We start from the raw sequence: 23,141 nt of genomic DNA on the forward strand, positions 1-23,141 counted from the left end.
GTAACGCCACTTGAGGATGGCGTTACTCGCCGGGACCCACATGTGCTTTGTACATATGGAAAAATGCAGTAAAACCCCCGTAAAGGGAATTTTTCGTAGTTTTACCGCATTTTTCCTTTTAGTACATTCCGTCTGTCCAAAATATGGTGATGGGATGATTTAATTGTCTAATTTTTTTTTTTTTTTTTATTTAATGTGCTCTTTACATGTTTATTACTTTGTGAAAAGTGCAAGTAGATTAATGTGATTGAGGCTTTAGGGCATAAATGTGTGTAGTTTGTATATTCTCCCTGTGCTTGCCTGGGTTTCCTCTGGGTACTCAGGTTTCCTCCCACACCCTAAAAATATACTGTTAAGTTAATTGGCTTTCAACAAAAATAAACCCTAGTATGTAAGTGTGTGTGTGTATATGTGGTAGGGAATTTAGAGCCCGATTTAGACCCGGTCGCTATGCCGCGGACGCACGCTATGAGCGATTATCGCCTGTCTGCATATGCGACAAAATACGCACGCTCGAACCAGTCACTGCGTCCGGGAATCGTGCGCTCATAGTACACAGACTGGACGCTACTTTGAGCGACAGAATGTGCCATTTGTGGGTGGTAACAGGGGAAGGTGCTTGTGAACGGGGGATTGGTGCAGCGAACAGAGTTTTGTGGGTGTGCATAATTAGCATGGAAGCGTCATTGTACACGTCACTTGGATGTATTTCAGTCTGCAGTGATCGCAATGTTTGCGGCAGGGTAGGGTCTCACTTCAAGCGCTGCGTGCTGCTCCGATGGCTCTCGATGGTTCTGATTAATCAGACACTTCCTGGAGATGACGTGTGCTAAGAAAGAAGAGTGGGCGTCTTTATACCGGCGTGCGTTCGCTCTGCCGTCGCTCTCTAAGACATAGAGGGCGTCCTTACACCAGACCGTAAGATCGCGGAATTTGTATACCCGGCCCCTTTTGGCTGCAAGAGAGCGCAGCTTAGCATCCAGTTCTGAATCGACCCTTCTGTCTGTAATCTCCTCTGGGGCAGGGACTGATGTGAATAGACAATATTCTCTGTAAAGCGCTACTGAATATGTGTGCGCTATATAAATAACTAGTTATAATGAATAAATAAATATACTTACCTAATCTCCTGGAATGTCTGGGAGAACCACCCGAGACCCACAGGCCTCTCTCTGCTGCCACCTTTCCAAGTGAAGTGGGCGGTGCATTGCATCATCGTGGCCACAGGAAAGTGTAACCGAACATCCCAAAGAGAAGACGGTTAAAGGCCCCATTGTTTGGGCCAATTTTCCCCTGTGTTGTAAAATAAAATAAACACTGATTAGGGCAATCTTTGCACCTCAGTGCCCACTAGCCCTAGGCAGAACCTTTGGGTGATCTGACCATGACCTAAAGAAATAAAATAATAAAAAAATTCAGATTATATTTTAGACGTTTTTATAAAAATAATATTTCTCGTTTACAGACGTGGGAGAGCGATTATATTATTCGGCCTCCACCATATCCCCTTCCCCAAAAGGGTAAGTATTTAGCAATAAAATAAGTTTAGGAGGCGCCATGTTCCTTAGTGCTCTCTAATCATTCACAATATATATATTTGTGTTCTAGAAACCTGGTAGATGAAGCCAAGAAACTGATGGAGAGTCTCAAGCAGAGTCCGGTACAGTCAACATTTATTTTTAGATATGTATGGGCATATTTACCAATTATCGGTTCCTAGACACAATAATTATTATTTCTTAACGCTGCTGTTCGCGGCAATAAGAAAGGAATCATCGCCGTGATGTATTAAGATACACCCGCAGGGACACGGGCTCAGGGCCTGATTCAGAGCCAGACGCTCTGGCCAGAGCGTTCACTCTGAACCAGTGCCCTCCTCCCTAAAAATGGAGCGGCCTCTTGGACGCTCGCATAGCTGTGGGTTACCACCCACAGCTTATGCGAGCGTCCATGATGATGGTCGCGATGGTCAAGCCCATCGCGACCATCGGGCTTGCGACGAGACCCTGCTGTAGGGTCTCGGTGACCGCAAGCCCTGGAGTGATTTTGGTTCTATCAGAGCCAAAATCACTCCCACTGACATCACTAGTGATGTCAGTGGGGCCGGATCCAGACGGTAGGCGTTCCCATGGGAACGCCTCCGTCTGGCAGCCACACCCCTGGCATGCCCACCAAAGGGGGCGTGCTGTCAGTCACCATCGACAGCGCGCCCCCTTTGGTGCGAGACCCCGAGCGACGTATTCCTCGTCGCTCGCCGGGTCTCGCGCATGCGCACGACATCGACCCGCTTGCGAGCGTCCTTCGCTTGCGAGCGGGTCTGAATGACCCCCTCAGTTCGGTATGTTAGGAGTGAAGAGATCGCTAATGCCATTCTGCTGCTGATGACCATGAATGCACGAGTGGTGAGTGCCGGGGAGAGACCCTACAGATACTTCTCCTGGCATTTTTTGTAGAAAGTAGCCCGAAGGCAAAATAGTTAATGGCATCTAAGGTTGGCGTGAGCTGGCGGGGCCAGGCTTAGGAAATGCATCTTGCTTTCTTCCTTCCTTCCTGGGTTGTGTTGGGTGACATAACAGAGCTTCAATGTACAGCTTTTCTGGATAGTGTATCAGTGAGATAAACAAATCTTGAGAGATTGTACCTTGACCCTGCAGAAATAATATTAATTGATTTTCAGAACAGAAACATTAATTGAGGTTCACCTAGTTCTCTCTTTTCTAAATCTGCTCTTATTTTGCATTTTGGTGGGGTGGGGGGTTTTGGAGGGGGGTTACTTTTCTTTTATATTTTATATTGAAGTTAGTAATTTAGGTTTAACAATATAAACATGCTTGACTGATGCCTTCCTGAACGCTATTACTATATATGTCCCCAACCAGGGCTGCCAAAAGCTCCGCTGGGTCTCGGTACTGGGAGGGAGCGTGGCCAACCCGGGAAGGTGGGGCCAGACCCCCTGCTTACAAAAACAAAAGCAATGTGCGCGGCCGGTGGTGGTGATGGGCAAGTGCAATCGCTCCCACAGCACATTACGCAGGGAGAGAGAGGACTGGCGGCAGCGCTGTTGCAGCAGCCTCTCTCTTTAGACCAGCGCACTGCAGCATGTGTTGTGCTGGGGAGAGAGACTGCCATAGCAGCAGTCTCCTCTCTCTCCCTGCCCAAAGTGCTGCATCTACGGGGAGACAGGAAAGCTGCAGCACCCGGGGCCCCCACTGGGCCCTTCCAACAGGCCTGAGCTCATGTAAAGTGTACCCGCTCTCCCCCTCTCTGGGTGCTCCTGTCCCCAACACAACTTCAGCATGACTATACAATAGAACTATCACATTCCTTCATGTTAACTTTCCATCTGTCTCCTGTGGTACTCCGGGTGTTGTAGTGGGCACAGATAAGTTAGGTGTAGATGGTACATTACATCTGAGATGGCACCTCCAGGGGATTTCCTTCTCTTTTGGCAATGACTCTACAAACTTTATCCACCTCAGGCTGCAGCAGAGAGGCCAACCCTATATACATAGTAACATCAGATAATGTGACAGCCTTGGTAATGACTCCACAAGTTTTATCCACCGCAGGCTGTAATACAGAGGCCAGGCCCATATACACAGTAACATGACATAATGTGACAGCCTTGGTAATGTCTCCACAAGCTTCATACACCTCAGGCTGTGGCGAGAGGCCAGCCCCATACACACAGTAACATGAAATAACATGACAGCCTTGGTAATGACTCCACAAGCTTTATACACCTCAGGCTGTAGCAGAGAGGCCAACCCCATACACACAGTACAGTAACATAACATAACATGACAGCCTTGGTAATGACTCCACAAGCTTTATCCACCTCAGACTGTAGCAGAGAGGCCAGCCCCATACACACAGTAACATGGCATAATGTGAAAGCCTTGGTAATGACTCCACAAGTTTTATCCACCGCAGGCTGTAGCAGAGAGGCCAACCCCATACACACAGTAACATGACATAATGTGACTGCCTTGGTAATGACTCCACAAGCTTCATCCACCTCTAGCTGCAGCAGAGAGGCCAGCCCCATACACACAGTACAGTAACATGAAATAACGTGACAGCCTTGGTAATGACTCCGCAAGCTTCATACACCTCAGGCTGTAAAAGAGAGGCCAGCCCCAAATACACAGTAACATGACATAATGTGACAGCCTTGGTAATGACTCCACAAGCTTTATCCACCTCAGGCTGTAGCAGAGAGGCCAGCCCCATACACACAGTAACATGACATAATGTGACAGCCTTGGTAATGACTCCACAAGCTGTATCCACCTCAGGCTGTAGCAGAGAGGCTAGCCCCATACACACAGTAACATGACATTATGTGACAGCCTTGGTAATGACTCCACAAGCTTTATCCACCTCAGGCTATAGCAGAGAGGCTAGCCCCATACACACAGTAACATGACATAACATGACAGCCTTGGCAATGACTCCACAAGCTTTATCCACCTCAGGCTGCAGCAGGGAGGCCAGCCCCATACACACAGTAACATGACATAACGTGACTACTTTGGTAATGACTCCACACGCTTCATCCACCTCAAGCTGCAGCAGAGAGGCCAGCCCCATACACACAGTACAGTAACATAACATAATGTGACAGCCTTTGTAATGACTCCGCAAGCTTCATACACCTCAGGCTGTGGCAGAGAGGCCAGCCCCATACACATAGTAAGATGACATAACATGACTGCCTTGGTAATGACTCGACAAGCTTTATCCACCTCAGGCTGTAGCAGAGAGGCCAGCACCATACACACAGTACAGTAACATAACAAAACGTGACTGCCTCTGTAATGACTCCGCCAGCTTCATACACCTCAGGCTGTGGCAGAGAGGCCAGCCCCATACACATAGTAAGATGACATAACATGACTGCCTTGGTAATGACTCCACAAGCTTTATCCACATCAGGCTATAGCAGAGAGGCCAGCCCCATACATATAGTAACATGACATAACGTGACTGCCTTGGTAATGACTCCACAAGCTTCATCCACCTAGGCTGCAGCAGAGAGGCCAGCCCCATATACACAGTACAGTAACATAACATAACATGACAGCCTTTGTAATGACTCCGCAAACTTCATACACCTCAGGCTGTGGCAGAGAGGTCAGCCCCATACACATAGTAAGATGACATAACATGACTGCCTTGGTAATGACTCCACAAGCTTTATCCACCTCAGGCTGCAGCAGAGAGGCCAGCCCCATACACACAGTACAGGTTAAATCTCCCAAATCCAAATCTTCCAAAATACGGAATTTGTTTTGCATGACTGAAATAGTGAAAACTTGTTCTTTGATGGTTCAATGTACACAAACTATGTTTAAGGCACAAAATTATTGAAAATATTGTATACAATTACCTGCAGGCTGTGTTTATAAGGTTTATATAAATCATAAATGCTGTCTGTGTTTAGAATTGGGTCCCATTCCCAAGATATTTCCTTATGGTATGCAATTATGCCAAAATACAGATTATTCTGATATCCAAAATACCCCTGATCCCAAGAATATGTGAGACTCAACCTGTAACATGACATAACGTGATAGCCTTGGTAATGACTTCATGAGTTTTATCCACCTCAGGCTGTAGCAGAGAGGCCAGCCCCATACACACATTAACATGGCGTAACATGACAGCCTTGGTAATGACTTCACAAGCTTTATCCACCCCAAGGCTGTAGCAGAGAGGCCAACCTCATACACACAGTAACATGACATAATGTGACAGCCTTGGTAATGACTCCATGAGCTTTGTCCACCTCAGGCTGTAGCAGAGAGGCTATCCCCATACACAGAGTAACATGATATAATATGACAGCCTTGGTAATGACTCCACAAGCTTTATCCACCTCAGGCTGTAGCAGAGAGGCCAGCCCCATACACACAGTAACATGACATAATGTGACAGCCTTGGTAATGACTCCATGAGCTTTATCCACCTCAGGCTGTAGCAGAGAGGTTAGCCCCATACACAGAGTAACATGATATAATGTGACAGCCTTGGTAATGACTCCACAAGCTTTATCCACCTCAGGCTGTAGCAGAGAGGCTAGCCCCATACACACAGTAACATGACATAACATGACAGCCTTGGTAATGACTCTATGAGCTTAATCCACCTCAGGATGTAGCAGAGAGGTTATCCCCATACACAGAGTAACATGATATAATGTGACAGCCTTGGTAATGACTCCATGAGCTTTATCCACCTCAGGCTGTAGCAGAGAGGCTAGGCCCATACACAGAGTAACATGACATAATGTGACAGCCTTGGTAATGACTCCACAAGCTTTATCCACCTCAGGCTGTAGCAGAGAGGCCAGCACCATACACACAGTACAGTAACATAACATAACGTGACAGCCTTTGTAATGACTCCGCAAGCTTCATACACCTCAGGCTGTGGCAGAGAGGCCAGCCCCATACACATAGTAAGATGACATAACATGACTGCCTTGGTAATGACTCGACAAGCTTTATCCACCTCAGGCTGTAGCAGAGAGGCCAGCACCATACACACAGTACAGTAACATAACAAAATGTGACTGCCTCTGTAATGACTCCACCAGCTTCATACACCTCAGGCTGTGGCAGAGAGGCCAGCCCCATACACATAGTAAGATGACATAACATGACTGCCTTGGTAATGACTCCACAAGCTTTATCCACATCAGGCTATAGCAGAGAGGCCAGCCCCATACATATAGTAACATGACATAACGTGACTGCCTTGGTAATGACTCCACAAGCTTCATCCACCTAGGCTGCAGCAGAGAGGCCAGCCCCATATACACAGTACAGTAACATAACATAACATGACAGCCTTTGTAATGACTCCGCAAAATTCATACACCTCAGGCTGTGGCAGAGAGGTCAGCCCCATACACATAGTAAGATGACATAACATGACTGCCTTGGTAATGACTCCACAAGCTTTATCCACCTCAGGCTGCAGCAGAGAGGCCAGCCCCATATACACAGTACAGGTTAAATCTCCCAAATCCAAATCTTCCAAAATACGGAATTTGTTTTGCATGACTGAAATAGTGAAAACTTGTTCTTTGATGGTTCAATGTACACAAACTATGTTTAAGGCACAAAATTATTGAAAATATTGTATACAATTACCTGCAGGCTGTGTTTATAAGGTTTATATAAATCATAAATGCTGTCTGTGTTTAGAATTGGGTCCCATTCCCAAGATATTTCCTTATGGTATGCAATTATGCCAAAATACAGATTATTCTGATATCCAAAATACCCCTGATCCCAAGAATATGTGAGACTCAACCTGTAACATGACATAACGTGATAGCCTTGGTAATGACTTCATGAGTTTTATCCACCTCAGGCTGTAGCAGAGAGGCCAGCCCCATACACACATTAACATGGCATAACATGACAGCCTTGGTAATGACTTCACAAGCTTTATCCACCCCAAGGCTGTAGCAGAGAGGCCAACCTCATACACACAGTAACATGACATAATGTGACAGCCTTGGTAATGACTCCATGAGCTTTGTCCACCTCAGGCTATAGCAGAGAGGCTATCCCCATACACAGAGTAACATGATATAATATGACAGCCTTGGTAATGACTCCACAAGCTTTATCCACCTCAGGCTGTAGCAGAGAGGCCAGCCCCATACACACAGTAACATGACATAATGTGACAGCCTTGGTAATGACTCCATGAGCTTTATCCACCTCAGGCTGTAGCAGAGAGGTTAGCCCCATACACAGAGTAACATGATAAAATGTGACAGCCTTGGTAATGACTCCACAAGCTGTATCCACCTCAGGCTGTAGCAGAGAGGCTAGCCCCATACACAGGGTAACATGATATAATCTGACAGCCTTGGTAATGACTCCACAAGCTTTATCCCCCTCAGGCTGTAGCAGAGAGGCTAGCCCCATACACACAGTAACATGACATAACATGACAGCCTTGGTAATGACTCCATGAGCTTTATCCACCTCAGGCTGTAGCAGAGAGGTTAGCCCCATACACAGAGTAACATGATATAATGTGACAGCCTTGGTAATGACTCCATGAGCTTTATCCACCTCAGGCTGTAGCAGAGAGGCTAGCCCCATACACAGAGTAACATGACATAATGTGACAGCCTTGGTAATGACTCCACAAGCTTTATCCACCTCAGGCTGTAGCAGAGAGGCCAGCCCCATACACACAGTAACATGACATAATGTGAAAGCCTTGGTAATGACTCCATAAGCTTTATCCATCTCAGGCTGTAGCAGAGAGGCCAGCCCCATACACACAGTAACATGACATAATGTGACAGCCTTGGTAATGACTCCATGAGCTTTATCCACCTCAGGCTGTAGCAGAGAGGCTAGCCCCATACACAGAGTAACATGACATAATGTGACAGCCTTGGTAATGACTCCACAAGCTTTATCCACCTCAGGCTGTAGCAGAGAGGCCAGCCCCATACACACAATAACATGACATAATGTGACAGCCTTGGTAATGACTCCATGAGCTTTATCCACCTCAGGCTGTAGCAGAGAGGCTAGCCCCATACACAGAGTAACATGATATAATGTGACAGCCTTGGTAATGACTCCACAAGCTTTATCCACCTCAGGCTGTAGCAGAGAGGCTAGCCCCATACACAGGGTAACATGATATAATGTGACAGCCTTGGTAATGACTCCACAAGCTTTATCCACCTCAGGCTGTAGCAGAGGCTAGCCCCATACACACAGTAACATGACATAACATGACAGCCTTGGTAATGACTCCGCAAGCTTCATACACCTCAGTCTGTAGCACAGAGGCTAGCCCCATACACACAGTAACATGACATTATGTGACAGCCTTGGTAATCACTCCACAAGCTTTATCCACATCAGGCTATAGCAGAGAGGCCAGCCCCATACACACAGTAACATGACATAACATGACAGCCTTGGTAATGACTCCACACGCTTTATCCACCTCAGGCTGTAGCAGAGAGGTCAATCCTATACACATAGTACAGTAACATTACATAATATGACAGCCTTGGTAATGACTCCACAAGCTTTATCCACCTCAGGCTGTAGCAGAGAGACCATCCCCATACACACAGTAACATGACATAACATAACAGCCTTGGTAATGACTCCACAAGCTTTATCCACCTCAGGCTGTAGCAGAGAGGCCAACCTCATACACACAGTAACATGACATAATGTGACTACCTTGGTAATGACTCCACAAGCTTTATCCACCTCAGGCTGCAACAGGGAGGCCAGCCCCATACACACAGTACATTAACATAACATAACGTGACAGCCTTTGTAATGGCTCCACAAGCTTCATCCACCTCAAGCTGCAGCAGAGAGGCCAGCCCCATACACACAGTACAGTAACATAACATAACGTGACAGCCTTTGTAATGGCTCCGCAAGTTTCATACACCTCAGGCTGTGGCAGAGTGGCCAGCCCCATACACATAGTAAGATGACATAACATGACTGCCTTGGTAATGACTCCACAAGCTTTATCCACCTCAGGCTGCAGCAGAGATGCCAGCCCCATGCACACAGTAGAGGTTAAATCTCCCATATCCAAATCTTCCGAAATACGGAATTTGTTTCGCATTACTGAAATAGTGAAAACTTGCTCTTTGCTGGTTCAATGTATACAAACTATGTTTAAGGCACAAAATTATTGAAAATATTGTATACAATTACCTGCATGCTGTGTGTATAAGGTGTATATAAATCATAAATGCTGTCTGTGTTTAGAATTGGGTCCCATTCCCAAGATATTTCCTTATGGTATGCAATTACTCCAAAATACAGAATATTCTGATATCCAAAATACCCCTGATCCCAAGTATTTTGAATATGGGAGACTCAACCTGTAACATGACATAACGTGATAGCCTTGGTAATGACTCCATGAGTTTTATCCACCTCAGGCTGTAGCAGAGAGGCCAACCTCATACACACAGTAACATGATATAACGTGACAGCCTTAGTAATGACTCCACAAGCTTTATCCATCTCAGGCTTTAAGCAGAGAGGCCAACCTCATACACACAGTAACATGACACAATGGGACATCCGTGGTAATCACTCCACAAGCTTTATCCACCTCAGGCTGTAGCAGAGAGGCCATTCCCATACACACAGTAACATGGCAAAATGTGACAGCCTTGGTAATGACTCCACAAGCTTTATCCACCTCAGTCTGTAGCACAGAGGCAATCCCCATACACACAGTAACATGACATTATGTGACAGCCTTGGTAATTACTCCACAAGCTTTATCCACATCAGGCTGTAGCAGAGAGGCCAGCCCCATACACACAGTAACATGACATAACATGACAGCCTTGGTAATGACTCCACAAGCTTTATCCACCTCAGGCTGTAGCAGAGAGGCCAGCCCCATACACACAGTAACATGACATAACATGACAGCCTTGGTAATGACTCCACAAGCGTTATCCACCTCAGGCTGAAGCAGAGAGGCCAACCTCATACACACAGTAACATGACATAATGTGACAGCCTTGGTAATGACTCCACAAGCTTTATCCACCTCAGGCTGCAGCAGGGAGGCCAGCCCCATACACATAGTAAGATGACATAACGTGACTGCCTTGGTAATGACTCCACAAGCTTTATCCACCTCATGCTGCAGCAGAGAGACCAGCCCCATACACACAGTACAGTAACATAACATAATGTGACAGCCTTTGTAATGGCTCCGCAAGCTTCATACACCTCAGGCTGTGGCGGAAAGGCCAGCCCCATACACATAGTAAGATGACATAACATGACTGCCTTGGTAATGACTCCACAAGCTTTATCCACCTCAGGCTGCAGCAGAGAGGCCAGCCCCATGCACACAGTACAGGTTAAATCTCCCATATCCAAATCTTCCGAAATACGGAATTTGTTTCGCATTACTGAAATAGTGAAAACTTGCTCTTTGATGGTTCGATGTACACAAACTATGTTTAAGGCACAAAATTATTGAAAATATTTTATACAATTACCTGCAGGCTGTGTGCATAAGGTGTATATAAATCATAAATGCTGTCTGTGTTTAGAATTGGGTCCCATTCCCAAGATATTTCCTTATGGTATGCAATTACTCCAAAATACAGAATATTCTGATATCCAAAATACCCCTGATCCCAAGCATTTTGAATATGGGAGACTCAACCTGTAACATGACATAACGTGATAGCCTTGGTAATGACTCCAAGAGTTTCATCGACCTCAGGCTGTAGCAGAGAGGCCAACCTCATACACACAGTAACATGACATAACATGACAGCCTTTGTAATGACTCCACAAGCTTTATCCATCTCAGGCTTTAAGCAGAGAGGCCAGCCCCATACACACAGTAACATGACATAATGTGACATCCTTGGTAATGACTTCACAAGCTTTATCCATCTCAGGCTTTAAGCAGAGAGGCCAGCCCCATACACACAGTAACATGACATAACATGACAGCCTTGGTAATGACTCCACAAGCTTCATCCACCTCAGGCTGTAGCATAGAGGCCAGCCCCATAGACACAGTAACATGACATAACATGACAGCCTTTGTAATGACTCCACAAGCTTTATCCATCTCTTGCTTTAAGCAGAGAGGCCAGCCCCATACACACAGTAACATGACATAATGTGACATCCTTGGTAATGACTTCACAAGCTTTATCCACCTCAGGCTGTAGCAGAGAGGCCAGCCCCATACACACATTAACATGGTGTAACATGACAGCCTTGGTAATGACTTCACAAGCTTTATCCATCTCAGGCTTTAAGCAGAGAGGCCAGCCCCGTACCCACATTAACATGGTGTAACATGACAGCCTTGGTAATGACTCCACAAGCTTTATCCACCTCAGGCTGTAGCAGAGAGGCCAGCCCCGTACACACAGTAACATGACATAACATGACAGCGTTGGTAATGACTCCACAAGCTTTATCCACCTCAGGCTGTAGCAGAGAGGCCAGCCCCGTACACACAGTAACATGACATAACATGACAGCCTTGGTAATGACTCCACAAGCTTTATCCACCTCAGGCTGTAGCAGAGAGGCCAGCCCCATACACACAGTAACATGACATAACATGACAGCCTTGGTAATGACTCCACAAGCTTTATCCACCTCAGGCTGTAGCAGAGAGGCCAGCCCCGTACACACAGTAACATGACATAACATGACAGCCTTGGTAATGACTCCACAAGCTTTATCCATCTCAGGCTGTAGCAGAGAGGCCAGCCCCGTACACACAGTAACATGACATAACATGACAGCCTTGGTAATGACTCCACAAGCTTTATCCACCTCAGGCTGTAGCAGAGAGGCCAGCCCCATACACACAGTAACATGACATAACATGACAGCCTTGGTAATGACTCCACAAGCTTTATCCACCTCAGGCTGTAGCAGAGAGGCCAGCCCCGTACACACAGTAACATGACATAACATGACAGCCTTGGTAATGACTCCACAAGCTTTATCCACCTCAGGCTGTAGCAGAGAGGCCAGCCCCATACACACAGTAACATGACATAACATGACAGCCTTGGTAATGACTCCACAAGCTTCATCCACCTCAGGCTGTAGCAGAGAGGCCAGCCCCATACACACAGTAACATGACATAACATGACAGCCTTTGTAATGACTCCACAAACTTTATCCATCTCAGGCTTTAAGCAGAGAGGCCAGCCCCATACACACAGTAACATGACATAATGTGACATCCTTGGTAATGACTTCACAAGCTTTATCCACCTCAGGCTGTAGCAGAGAGGCCAGCCCCATACACACTTTAACATGGTGTAACATGACAGCCTTGGTAATAATTCACAAACTTTATCCATCTCAGGCTTTAAGCAGAGAGGCCAGCCCCGTCCCCACATTAACATGGTGTAACATGACAGCCTTGGTAATGACTCCACAAGCTTTATCCACCTCAGGCTGTAGCAGAGAGGCCAGCCCCGTACACACAGTAACATGACATAACATGACAGCCTTGGTAATGACTCCACAAGCTTTATCCACCTCAGGCTGTAGCAGAGAGGCCAGCCCCGTACACACAGTAACATGACATAACATGACAGCCTTGGTAATGACTCCACAAGCTTTATCCACCTCAGGCTGTAGCAGAGAGGCCAGCCCCATACACACAGTAACATGACATAACATGACAGCCTTGGTAATGACTCCACAAGCTTTATCCATCTCAGGCTGTAGCAGAGAGGCCAGCCCAGTACACACAGTAACATGACATAACATGACAGTCTTGGTAATGACTCCACAAGCTTTATCCATCTCAGGCTGTAGCAGAGAGGACAGCCCCGTACACACAGTAACATGACATAATGTGACAGCCTTGGTAATGACTCCACAAGCTTTATCCACCTCAGGCTGTAGCAGAGAGGCCAGCCCCGTACACACAGTAACATGACATAATGTGACAGCCTTGGTAATGACTCCACAAGCTTTATCCATCTCAGGCTGTAGCAGAGAGGCCAGCCCCGTACACACAGTAACATGACATAACATGACAGCCTTGGTAATGACTCCACAAGCTTTATCCATCTCAGGCTGTAGCAGAGAGGCCAGCCCCGTACACACAGTAACATGACAAACATGGCAGCCTTGGTAAATAGAATAATCCAGTAGATTAATCAAAGGGGTGCAAGAGGATGTCGATCCAGGGCTGGCCACTTTATGAAAATAATGATCACCACACATATGACAGGAGATTGCAGCACAAAAAAGGAATATAGCAATTTTAACACAGTAGTTAGCAAAACACATGGTTGAATAGAATAGACAATGTGTAATAACTCTTTCCCGTAGTTAAATGGCTTCTTTATGTTTGCTGTTGCAGTACATCTTTGGCTATAAATAGGAAAAGGGTAATTTCTTGGTTGTCTCAAAATACAATACTATGTTTTAACATACATTAAACTTTTCAATGGATACATGGATATACATTAGTAACACTAATTATTATTCAGCAGATATAGCAAAAACCTCAAAAATGTTCAGTATTTTACTCTAAAGTGCACACAAAGTTCTGTCATTGGAGTAATCTGTTGCTGGACGATCACTGACCTATAACATGCATGTATTTGTAATCGACAGCTGGTAATAGAAATAAGCTCAGAATCTAATGTTGTTCTTTCCTGATTCCAGTGAGCAATAGATTTGGCTTTCCAATGATAAGGCACAATAAATACATTTCCACTTGCAATATATCCCAATCATCGGCAGCACTTCACAGTATCAATAACTCAGTCCCAAAGTGCTCTTTTAACTCAGCTCAGTATTTACACAAAATGGGCTCAGTATTCAATGGCTGCTGCTTTTTACACTGACAAACTCAGGGACTGTTTCTCTAGTAGCTCAAGCAATATGAATATCATGCTGTTTACTCAAACTCAGTCTCTTGCACAAGTCAGGGTTATACAGCACATGAAATATAGCAGATCTCAGTATCTCTCTGCATTTCTCATTATCTGTACAGCCACCTCAGATCTCAGTTGAGGCTCCCAGTGCTGACACATTGTCTCCAGCTCGCAGTCTCACTGGCATCTGTCACCTCATCACTTCGGCGATAACGCTTTGCTGAGTCTCTTGTCTCGCACAGCAGGGCAACCCATTCTGCACTCCGCTCCTCTGTCTCCCAGTCTCAACTGCGCATGTGCAACCACAACACACTGTCCTGTTGCTGGCTTGTCTCAGTTTTGGCACATAACGGTTCTACCTGGTGGCAGTCTCCTGTTTTCCAACGTCCAAGCCAGGAAAATCATATAATCCATTCCTTTTAACTCCTTTTGTTTATAATATACTATTGTAGTTGTGCCTTTACATCTACCAGCACTGTTCTTCCTTTTATCTGATTTTTAGACGTTTTTACTGTACTGTTTCTGTATCTCACGCTCACCACTACTACAGCCATTTTTCCTTCCCCCAATTCCCTCATCTACACCATGGGGTAAATTTACTAAAGTGAGAGTTTTTAGAAGTAAATTTTAGAAGAGATGTTGCCCATAGCAACCTATCAGATTCTAGCTGTCATCTTCTAGAAGGTGCTATTTAAATGTTAAGTAGAATCTGATTGGTTGCTATGGGCAACATCACTTTTAAAACTCACTTCTAAAAACTCTCACTTTAGTAAATTTACCCCCATGTCTCTCTTTTCTTCTACTCCCCCCTCACTCAGCAGCTAAATACTTCTCAGCAGTTCCCACCTCTTTCCTTCCTCCACCTTCTCCTCCCCCTCTTTCCTCTCCATTGTCCCCCTTCATCCCATCTAGTACTCTCCACCACATCTTCCATTACTCCATTATCATTCACCTCTCTCCCACCATGGTCATGTTACACCGCCACCAAGCCCTGCACCCTCCCTTTTCTCCAAGTCACCTATCCTCTCCTCCACAAACATCACAGTAAACCTCCACCTTGCCCACCACCTGCTTTCACACTTCCTCATTCAGAAGCCCAACACATACCCACACTCTTCTCATACCCATGCTCAATCATTCTCAACCCTACACTACAGCAACCCTAATAATCTCATTCTCCTCTTAACTCTGTCCCTCTCTCCTGTGCCCTCTGGAAAGCCAGATCTGTCTATAATCAACTGGTCCTCATCCATGACAGCTTCGTCTCCAACTCCCTGAATCTCATAGCCATCACCAAATCCTGGATTTACCCACCTGACACCACTTCTCCTGCAGCTATCTCCTTTGTGGGCCTTACATTCTCTCACTCACCCTGGCCTTGAGGTTGCCATGGTGGTGGTGTTGGGGTCCTTCTATCCTCTGTTCACTCCTATCAATTCTTACCTTCTGAACCCTTCCTTTCATTCTTTCCATTTGAGCCTCGTGATATTCGCCTCTTGCAACTTCTTCGAGTAGCTACCTTTTTTCACCCCCCTGGCCTTAGCTCAAATTCCTTGTTAACTTTGCTCCCTGGCTCTAATCTTCAAATGGGCTCTCAAGACCCATTTTTTCTTAGAGCTTTCCAGCGCTCATCCTAACCCACTACTGCATGCTCCTTCCTCACTATCTAGCTCATCGGTGTCACCCCTGTTTGTCTGCCCCTCCCCTTTAGAATGTAAGCTCTCACGAGCAGGGCCCTCTTCCCTCTCTTGCTTCTCCTTGCCTTACTTATCCTATCATTTACTGCTAACTCCCCACAACGACACTTGGTTGCTGACACCCTGCTACTTATTTAAGTGTTATGAGAATCAACCTGTTTCTTATTGCACCTTGGATTTACACCACAGAAAGTGCGGACATTCCATTTGAGGGTGAGAATACAAGTGCCAGACTTGGGACTGTGCTGCTCTGTTTGCCCCTCACCTGATTACAATTATTATGGAAGCCGTTATTAGAGGGTGCATGCTGCTCTAACTGAGAGTGAATACCCAGTCGCTCTATTAAGAACACTGTTGTTCCACTGCAATTTATTGCGAATATGGACCCTGCTCTCATTGCTTTGTTGGAGACGCTGGGCAATTGCTGGAATACGTGGGGTACCCTGACAGAGGCGCGCAGTTTGTCTGGTGCATACGGATGATCTGGATACTTCAGCTCACATACAGCCTAATTACTGAGGAGCTGGATCATTTCCTACATTATACTAATCCAGGATTGTGAGTATATGAAATCCACTCAGGACATTCTATAAAAAGGATCTTTTAGAAGTGTGTCACTCGAACTTTACTACAGTAACGTATTAACTTTACTGCAACATTGTCTGCTACATTATAGAATCATTGTGGCTACATAAATATCAACTTCCAATTATTTGTAAAAACACAGGCACCTATTTGTTTAGTACCGTGTGGAATCAGGATATATAGGCCATCTTTTAGGCCCCTGCTGAGATTCAGTTTACTGTTTGGATATTAATATGTACATGTAAATGGTTGTTTTTTTTAGGATATGTGTATCTTGTATTTTTATTGTGATATTGTGATTGAAATAGATTCTTAATCCTTATTGCCTTGTGTCTGATAAGTACCACCTCACACTATTTCTTTGTTAAGTGTTATACAGCAATGATTATAAACCATGAATTTGTCCTGCATTGTTTGTACTGTTAATAACTGTTTTTCTTGTGTGTTAACTATTTAATATATTAATCACATTGGAATTTTCCATAAGATAACCACAACATGCCCTGGAAATTAAATGCATGGCTCCATATAATGGAATTTGAATGTGCGCCCATTTGCAGAGCATCTCTTTGGTGTTTTCAGACTGCGCATGTTTTGAAACTGAGCGTACGCAAGTACGGGCATTGCTGAGTTGTATGTATTTCAGTTGCATATGTATTCGTGAATGGCAAGACATAACTGGTCCATACTGGGGTGTTCTCAAGTGAGGATGATTCGATTGAATTGCAGGCTACCCAGTAGGGGGAAAGGGCGCTTTGATGATGATGAATATAAAAACCAAGGGCATAGGTTGGGCCGGTCAGTGTGCACAGATTGGCACAATACTGCATACAGGTGAATACATACATTTTATTCTGTGCAGGCAAAGCTGCAACATCTGCATCCAAGTTGCATTCAAATCAGGTCCCACAATGACTAACACTTTCTGTTCCGTAGACGGTGTCTTTTGCTGATGACTGGAAGATGATCCTGATATTTGTGACAGCAGAAGACCCGTGTGGCTTCTGTGCGCAGGTAATTACACTGGGATGTTCCCAGCAGGCAGGGGGACTTGAGGTATGCAATGCAGCTGGAGCACCATGGGGTGGAAATAATAACCCCAATGGCAGACCTAAGAGGGGGTAACTAGGAGGGATGAAATTATTTGCAGCAACACTGAGGCATGTAATGAATGTGCCGCAGAGCGTATTTGCTATTTTATGTGGCGCACCCAGAGATGTGCAAAGTTGCAGGGAATTTTCGGAGCAGAACAGGCTGAATCACAGACGCGCGAAAATCCGTCGATACAATATCTGGGTTCAGATTTCACTTCTCCAATTGTTGCCACTCTGCTCTGAAATTATAAAGTCACATTTTGCTGAATTTTTAGAATATATGAAACATACTAGACCTGATTCTGAGTTGCACGCAGTTCCCAATGCGGACTGACCCCTCCGTTTTTAGCAACCTGCGCACGCACCGCGGCCTGCATACGCCTCTTACAGCAATTACCAGCTTATTCAAACTCGCCCCCATCTCGGCTGCTTCTGACTTAGGGCGAAATGGGCCCCAACAGCAATTGCGCGTAGAAGAAGCTCCCTGTGTTCGTGTCATTGGCAGATTAAGTTGCGGCCTATCCTGAGCTGAGAGTACAGTATGTAGAGATCTGCCCGATTTCAGTCCGATCACCTGCACTAAGGCTGGGTCACTGGTGCCAATGCTGTCACTGCAGTGACATAGACGCGCCCAACTCAGAATGCAGACCGCATTATATTATATAAGATACAGGCTCCATGTGCCCGAATGTGGAACTTTTGTTTTTCTGCCTTATCACATTGTGTCCAGAAAATATTTAACTGCGCTTTAACAGCACTTTAACTGCACTTTAACTGCACTTTAGCTATGTACTGTTATGTGGGGAATACATATTTATTTGGATTTGTGTTTTATACAGGAAGACTACACTAAAAATACAATGAAAGAACTAACTGAGGCTTTAGATTATTTCCATCAACAGGTAAATGCCACCTCATACCCTGAATCGCATACAATACATTATGTAGCTTATTTATCATTCAGACCCTGATCACAGCGGTATGTAACATACTGTATCGCTGTCGAGTTTGATAACCTGGGTGCGTCATTATCATCACTTTTACTTTCTTAGCACACCTGATTCCCAGCTGTATACATTAGATAGTTTACAGGGGTCTATATAAGATTAATAATATCTTTATAGTCTAATGAGGGGGTGGGGGAGAAGTCTGCTGTATAATAAAAATACACCATCAGTTTATGGGATCACATTATGCACAAACATAATAAAGTTGCTGGTGAATGAAGCTTTGTTGCTTTTACTCTCCCAGTGATAGAACATCGCTGCTGGTTGCATGAATGTATCAGAATATGTACTATTACATTACTCTTACAGAAACCAATCAGATGTGTGTTTTCATTTTCCAAACCCTGCAAGAAGTATGACAGGCAGAATCTGTTTGGATGCTTTGAGTTACAGCTTACAGTTTGCACAATTATCTTGTGGTGGGGTTTTTACGGTATATTTACACCAATTGACTTATTATAGTGTTAGCAGTCATCAGCTACTTATATGCTATGGTACATTGTGATGTAATGTAATTCAGCCCTTTTCACATTGGAGGGATCTGAATTTGCTGGAACAGGTAGACAATTTTATTCTGTTTCTCACACAATAATGTTATTATTTAACAAAAAAGAAAAAAAGAAAAGAAAATTTAAAAACCCTCCATGTTTGGCTGTGGTGTTAATAAATTACGGTCACATCATGGTCATTACCACAAGAAAAGAGTGTAAAAAAGGATGGTAAAATAAAATTCCATATACTGTATGAAGGTCTAATGAGTTATGGCACAAAAACCTTTGCTAACGTTATAATCTGATAATCTGTTTTCTCTCCAAAGATGCCAAAAACGTTTGTCAGTTTAGTGGATTTAACGGTGCTGAGCGGCCTCTATCTGTCCCATCCCAGTAACGCTGACATCAGGTACTGTAGGAAGGTGTATACTGTAGGCCTTAGTAGGTACTAAATGAACTGCACGTCCTGTATAAATAAGATTTGTCAGACACATAACAGTGGTTCTATGGTTTTTCTTGCTATAACTCTTCCGTATATTTCGTGTGAAAATACAAATCCTAGAACATTGTTAATTGTGATGTTTGTTTTTACTATTGTTTATGTGGTGGTGGTGGTTTGTGTATTTATTATAGTGATATGTAGTGATACAGACGGGTTCAGTGAATTGCCTGTTGCCATTTCTAATTAAACACAACAGATATAGGGCCGTATTCAATTAGTTTCGCACCCGCAATAAAGTTCCACCCGCCGGACTTTTTGCCTCCATCGCGTCTTTTGGCCGCCGAAACTTATCGTGCGCGTCCTTGCTATTCGCCGTATTCAATTCCAAAAGACACAAAAACGGTGACACGCAAAGTCAGAAATAGGCGGAAAGTGGTGTCAGAATCGGGGAAATCAGCCTGAACCCCCCAAAAAGATGCACTGACATTGGAGATCAATGTAGATGTGTCCGATTAATCCTAATAAAGCTAATTGGGGTACTTAAGTTGGTACAATTGCCTCTAATTAGCGTCTTTGCACAAGTGGTGAAGAATGGCATAAAGCAGTATTTTTTGGTGATAATAAGTAGTCCTAGCAAATTTGGGGTACTTGAAAATGGGTGCTAGCATATTTTATAGTTTCTAAAGTGAAGTTTTAATAAAAGTGAAATTCCTCCCTCATAAAAGCACCTGCAATCCCAAAAACACTTCACCCCTTCTTAGTGCACCTCCAGAACCTTAGTTCACTAGTTTTGCTGTTTCACCCCCAAAATTAAGCTACTTTTTTGGGGTGTCCTTAAGTTTTTTTCAATAATTTTTGATGCAGTTGTTCTTTGGGGGGCTGTCCCAAGAGTTCTGAGTGGTTTCACCACCTTTGCACCCCAAAATAAAACTGTAGCACTTCTTTTCTCCTGCTATTCAGGGGCAAATCTTTTTTCGCCTATTACATTGCATTGACTTTCCACGTACGCGAAAAGCAGGTGGAATTAATTACGGACATAAGTTTCCGAAAAGAAGCAATCACTGATACTTTGTCATGGATCTTGGCTTTTCGCGTCTAATTGAATACGGCCCATAGTTGTAAATTAATCTGCATAAAATGACAGTGATCTGATCACAACAAAATCAGTTTATGCTAATATACAACGAAAAAATACATGGTGTGTGTGTATGTATATAAGTGTATATAGTTATATATATATATATATATATATATATATATTATATATACAGTAGATAATCCACATCTCTGAAGGCAGCGGGAGCCTAGTTGGTAACTGCTTGGGTGCCTACCTTTTGGGATATTTTTATATACCCCACATCTGTCCAAACAAATAAGGTGGCACTCCAAGACTCTCAACACTCGTGAAAACTGGTGTATTTATTCAATGTTTCGGGGTCCACCACCTCTTCACCAGGACATATATAATGTGTGTGTATGTATATAAGTGTATATAGTTATATATATATATATTATATATACAGTAGATAATCCACATCTCTGAAGGCAGCGGGAGCCTAGTTGGTAACTGCTTGGGTGCCCACCTTTTGGGATATTTTTATATACCCCACATCTGTCCAAACAAATAAGGTGGCACTCCAAGACTCTCAACACTCGTGAAAACTGGTTTATTTATTCAATGTTTCGGGGTCCACCACCTCTTCACCAGGACATATATAATGTGTGTGTATCGGTGTGCAATAGTGCACATAATAGTCAGTGTCAACCTCAGGTAGGTATGGCCATCCAATGGATCTCCTCCATCAATGGCACAGAACCTCACAACTATTGTGTTTGTTCTCCCTGGCCCTGGGACATAGAGCCTTGCACTGCCCTGCAATGCGACCCACAAAGCCCCACCCCCACCTCTGATTGGCCCGCTGCCCTGTGAGTAAATGAGCAGAGTTGACCAACAGAGGAAGAGACCATCGATGGTTCTCCGTCCATGGTTTCATACCACTTAGGTTACCCACCAATGATACCACTGATGGTGACCATCAATGATTAACTCACCAAAGGCCATCCTTAGGGGAAGGTTGGTGTGTTGTTAAATGAAAGTCCTAATAGAGATATTTCTTCTGTACACTGCAAAATGTCTCTTACATCAGAGGGACTTTACTTTGTGTTTATATATAAGAGTAATGTTACTCCTTCCTTTGTCCCAGATGTACTAAGCACTGGAAAGTGATAAATTGGAGAGTGATAAACTAACAACCAATCAGCTCCTGTCATTTTTCACTGAACCAATCATCAGTATCACTACATGTCACTTCATTACATTTACAACCGAACCACCACATAAAGGCATATTACAGTACAAATAACACAATTATCACTGAGCGAGGATTTGTAGGTCACACATAACTTAGACCTTTTAGATACTGTATGTGTTATTTTCGGTGTCTTCATTTAATTCCAGGAAATCCTGCGAGTGTTTCCGGAAGCCGTCTGACTACAACAACGCTATGCTGCGCTTCTCCTTTCAGGTGAGGAGGAAGTCATGAGATAGGGAATTTAGGTACAAAATGATTTGCAAATCTGTGGATCAGTCAGGGGATCAATATACTGTCACATTTAGGTGCTGATTCAGAGGTGCACGTTGTGTCAGTGCTGCACGCAAGCGACCGATGATTTCAGTATGCGCATTGGTCCCAGGCACACCATTTCTCAATGGTTGCCAGTCTGAGACGCAGATCAAAATTGCATGTAGAGAGATGGAATTTCAGTGGGCGTTTCTGGGCGGTAACAGGGGGCCGCTAGCCAGATGCGGGCATGTCGCAGTCAGTTACAATGACACCAGTGGCCATGTTCAGACAAAGAATCTGCGCCCACACAGGGCTGGTGCAATTTTCAATGGTGCAATCGATGGCGCGTCTTAATACACACAGCTACGGATTAATAATGCAGCGGCTGGTGGGCGTCTCAGTAGGAAGACCATAGGCCGCGGCATTAGCATAAAGATGCACTCGCGGCTGCGCCTGCTTCCACCACTAAATCAGGCCCTTAATCTGGACACACATCTAAAGATTTTCTGTCCAACCAGCCAACTAGTTGATTGGTTGGAATGAAAATCTGGTAACGTATGGGAGTAACTGATGATCAGCAATTTGCTCCTAAATGCCAGAAAACAGATGAAAATGGTCGTCAGACAAGTTTGTTAAGTGTTTGATCTAAACAATTTGTTCAAACAACAGTTTTTGTTAATTTTCCGGCGTTTGGGACCAAATTGCTGATTGTCATTTGCTTTCATACCTTACCAGATTTTCATTCCAAGCAATCAACTAGTTGGCTGATTGGACAGATAATCTTTAGATGTGTGGCCAGCTTTAATCTGAAGGAAGTTTATGG

The 23,141-nt window shown here is 44.4% G+C and overlaps 1 protein-coding gene across 1 annotated transcript in view; it reads left to right on the forward strand.

Moving 5' to 3' along the window:
* The window catches only part of LOC148532315 (phospholipase B1, membrane-associated-like), a 177,854-nt gene that overhangs the window by 30,907 nt on the left and 123,806 nt on the right, over window positions 1-23,141 (forward strand). Inside the window, exons 4-9 of the mRNA XM_088467995.1 lie at window positions 1,466-1,520; window positions 1,609-1,660; window positions 17,657-17,734; window positions 18,654-18,716; window positions 19,639-19,721; window positions 22,213-22,279. Of these exons, the coding sequence (XP_088324121.1) occupies window positions 1,466-1,520; window positions 1,609-1,660; window positions 17,657-17,734; window positions 18,654-18,716; window positions 19,639-19,721; window positions 22,213-22,279 (398 nt within the window). The remainder of the gene's footprint in view (window positions 1-1,465; window positions 1,521-1,608; window positions 1,661-17,656; window positions 17,735-18,653; window positions 18,717-19,638; window positions 19,722-22,212; window positions 22,280-23,141) is intronic.

This window comes from Taudactylus pleione, unplaced genomic scaffold (assembly GCF_031769625.1).
Source record: "Taudactylus pleione unplaced genomic scaffold, aTauple2 ptg000079l, whole genome shotgun sequence".
Classification (NCBI taxonomy): Eukaryota; Metazoa; Chordata; class Amphibia; order Anura; family Myobatrachidae; genus Taudactylus; species Taudactylus pleione.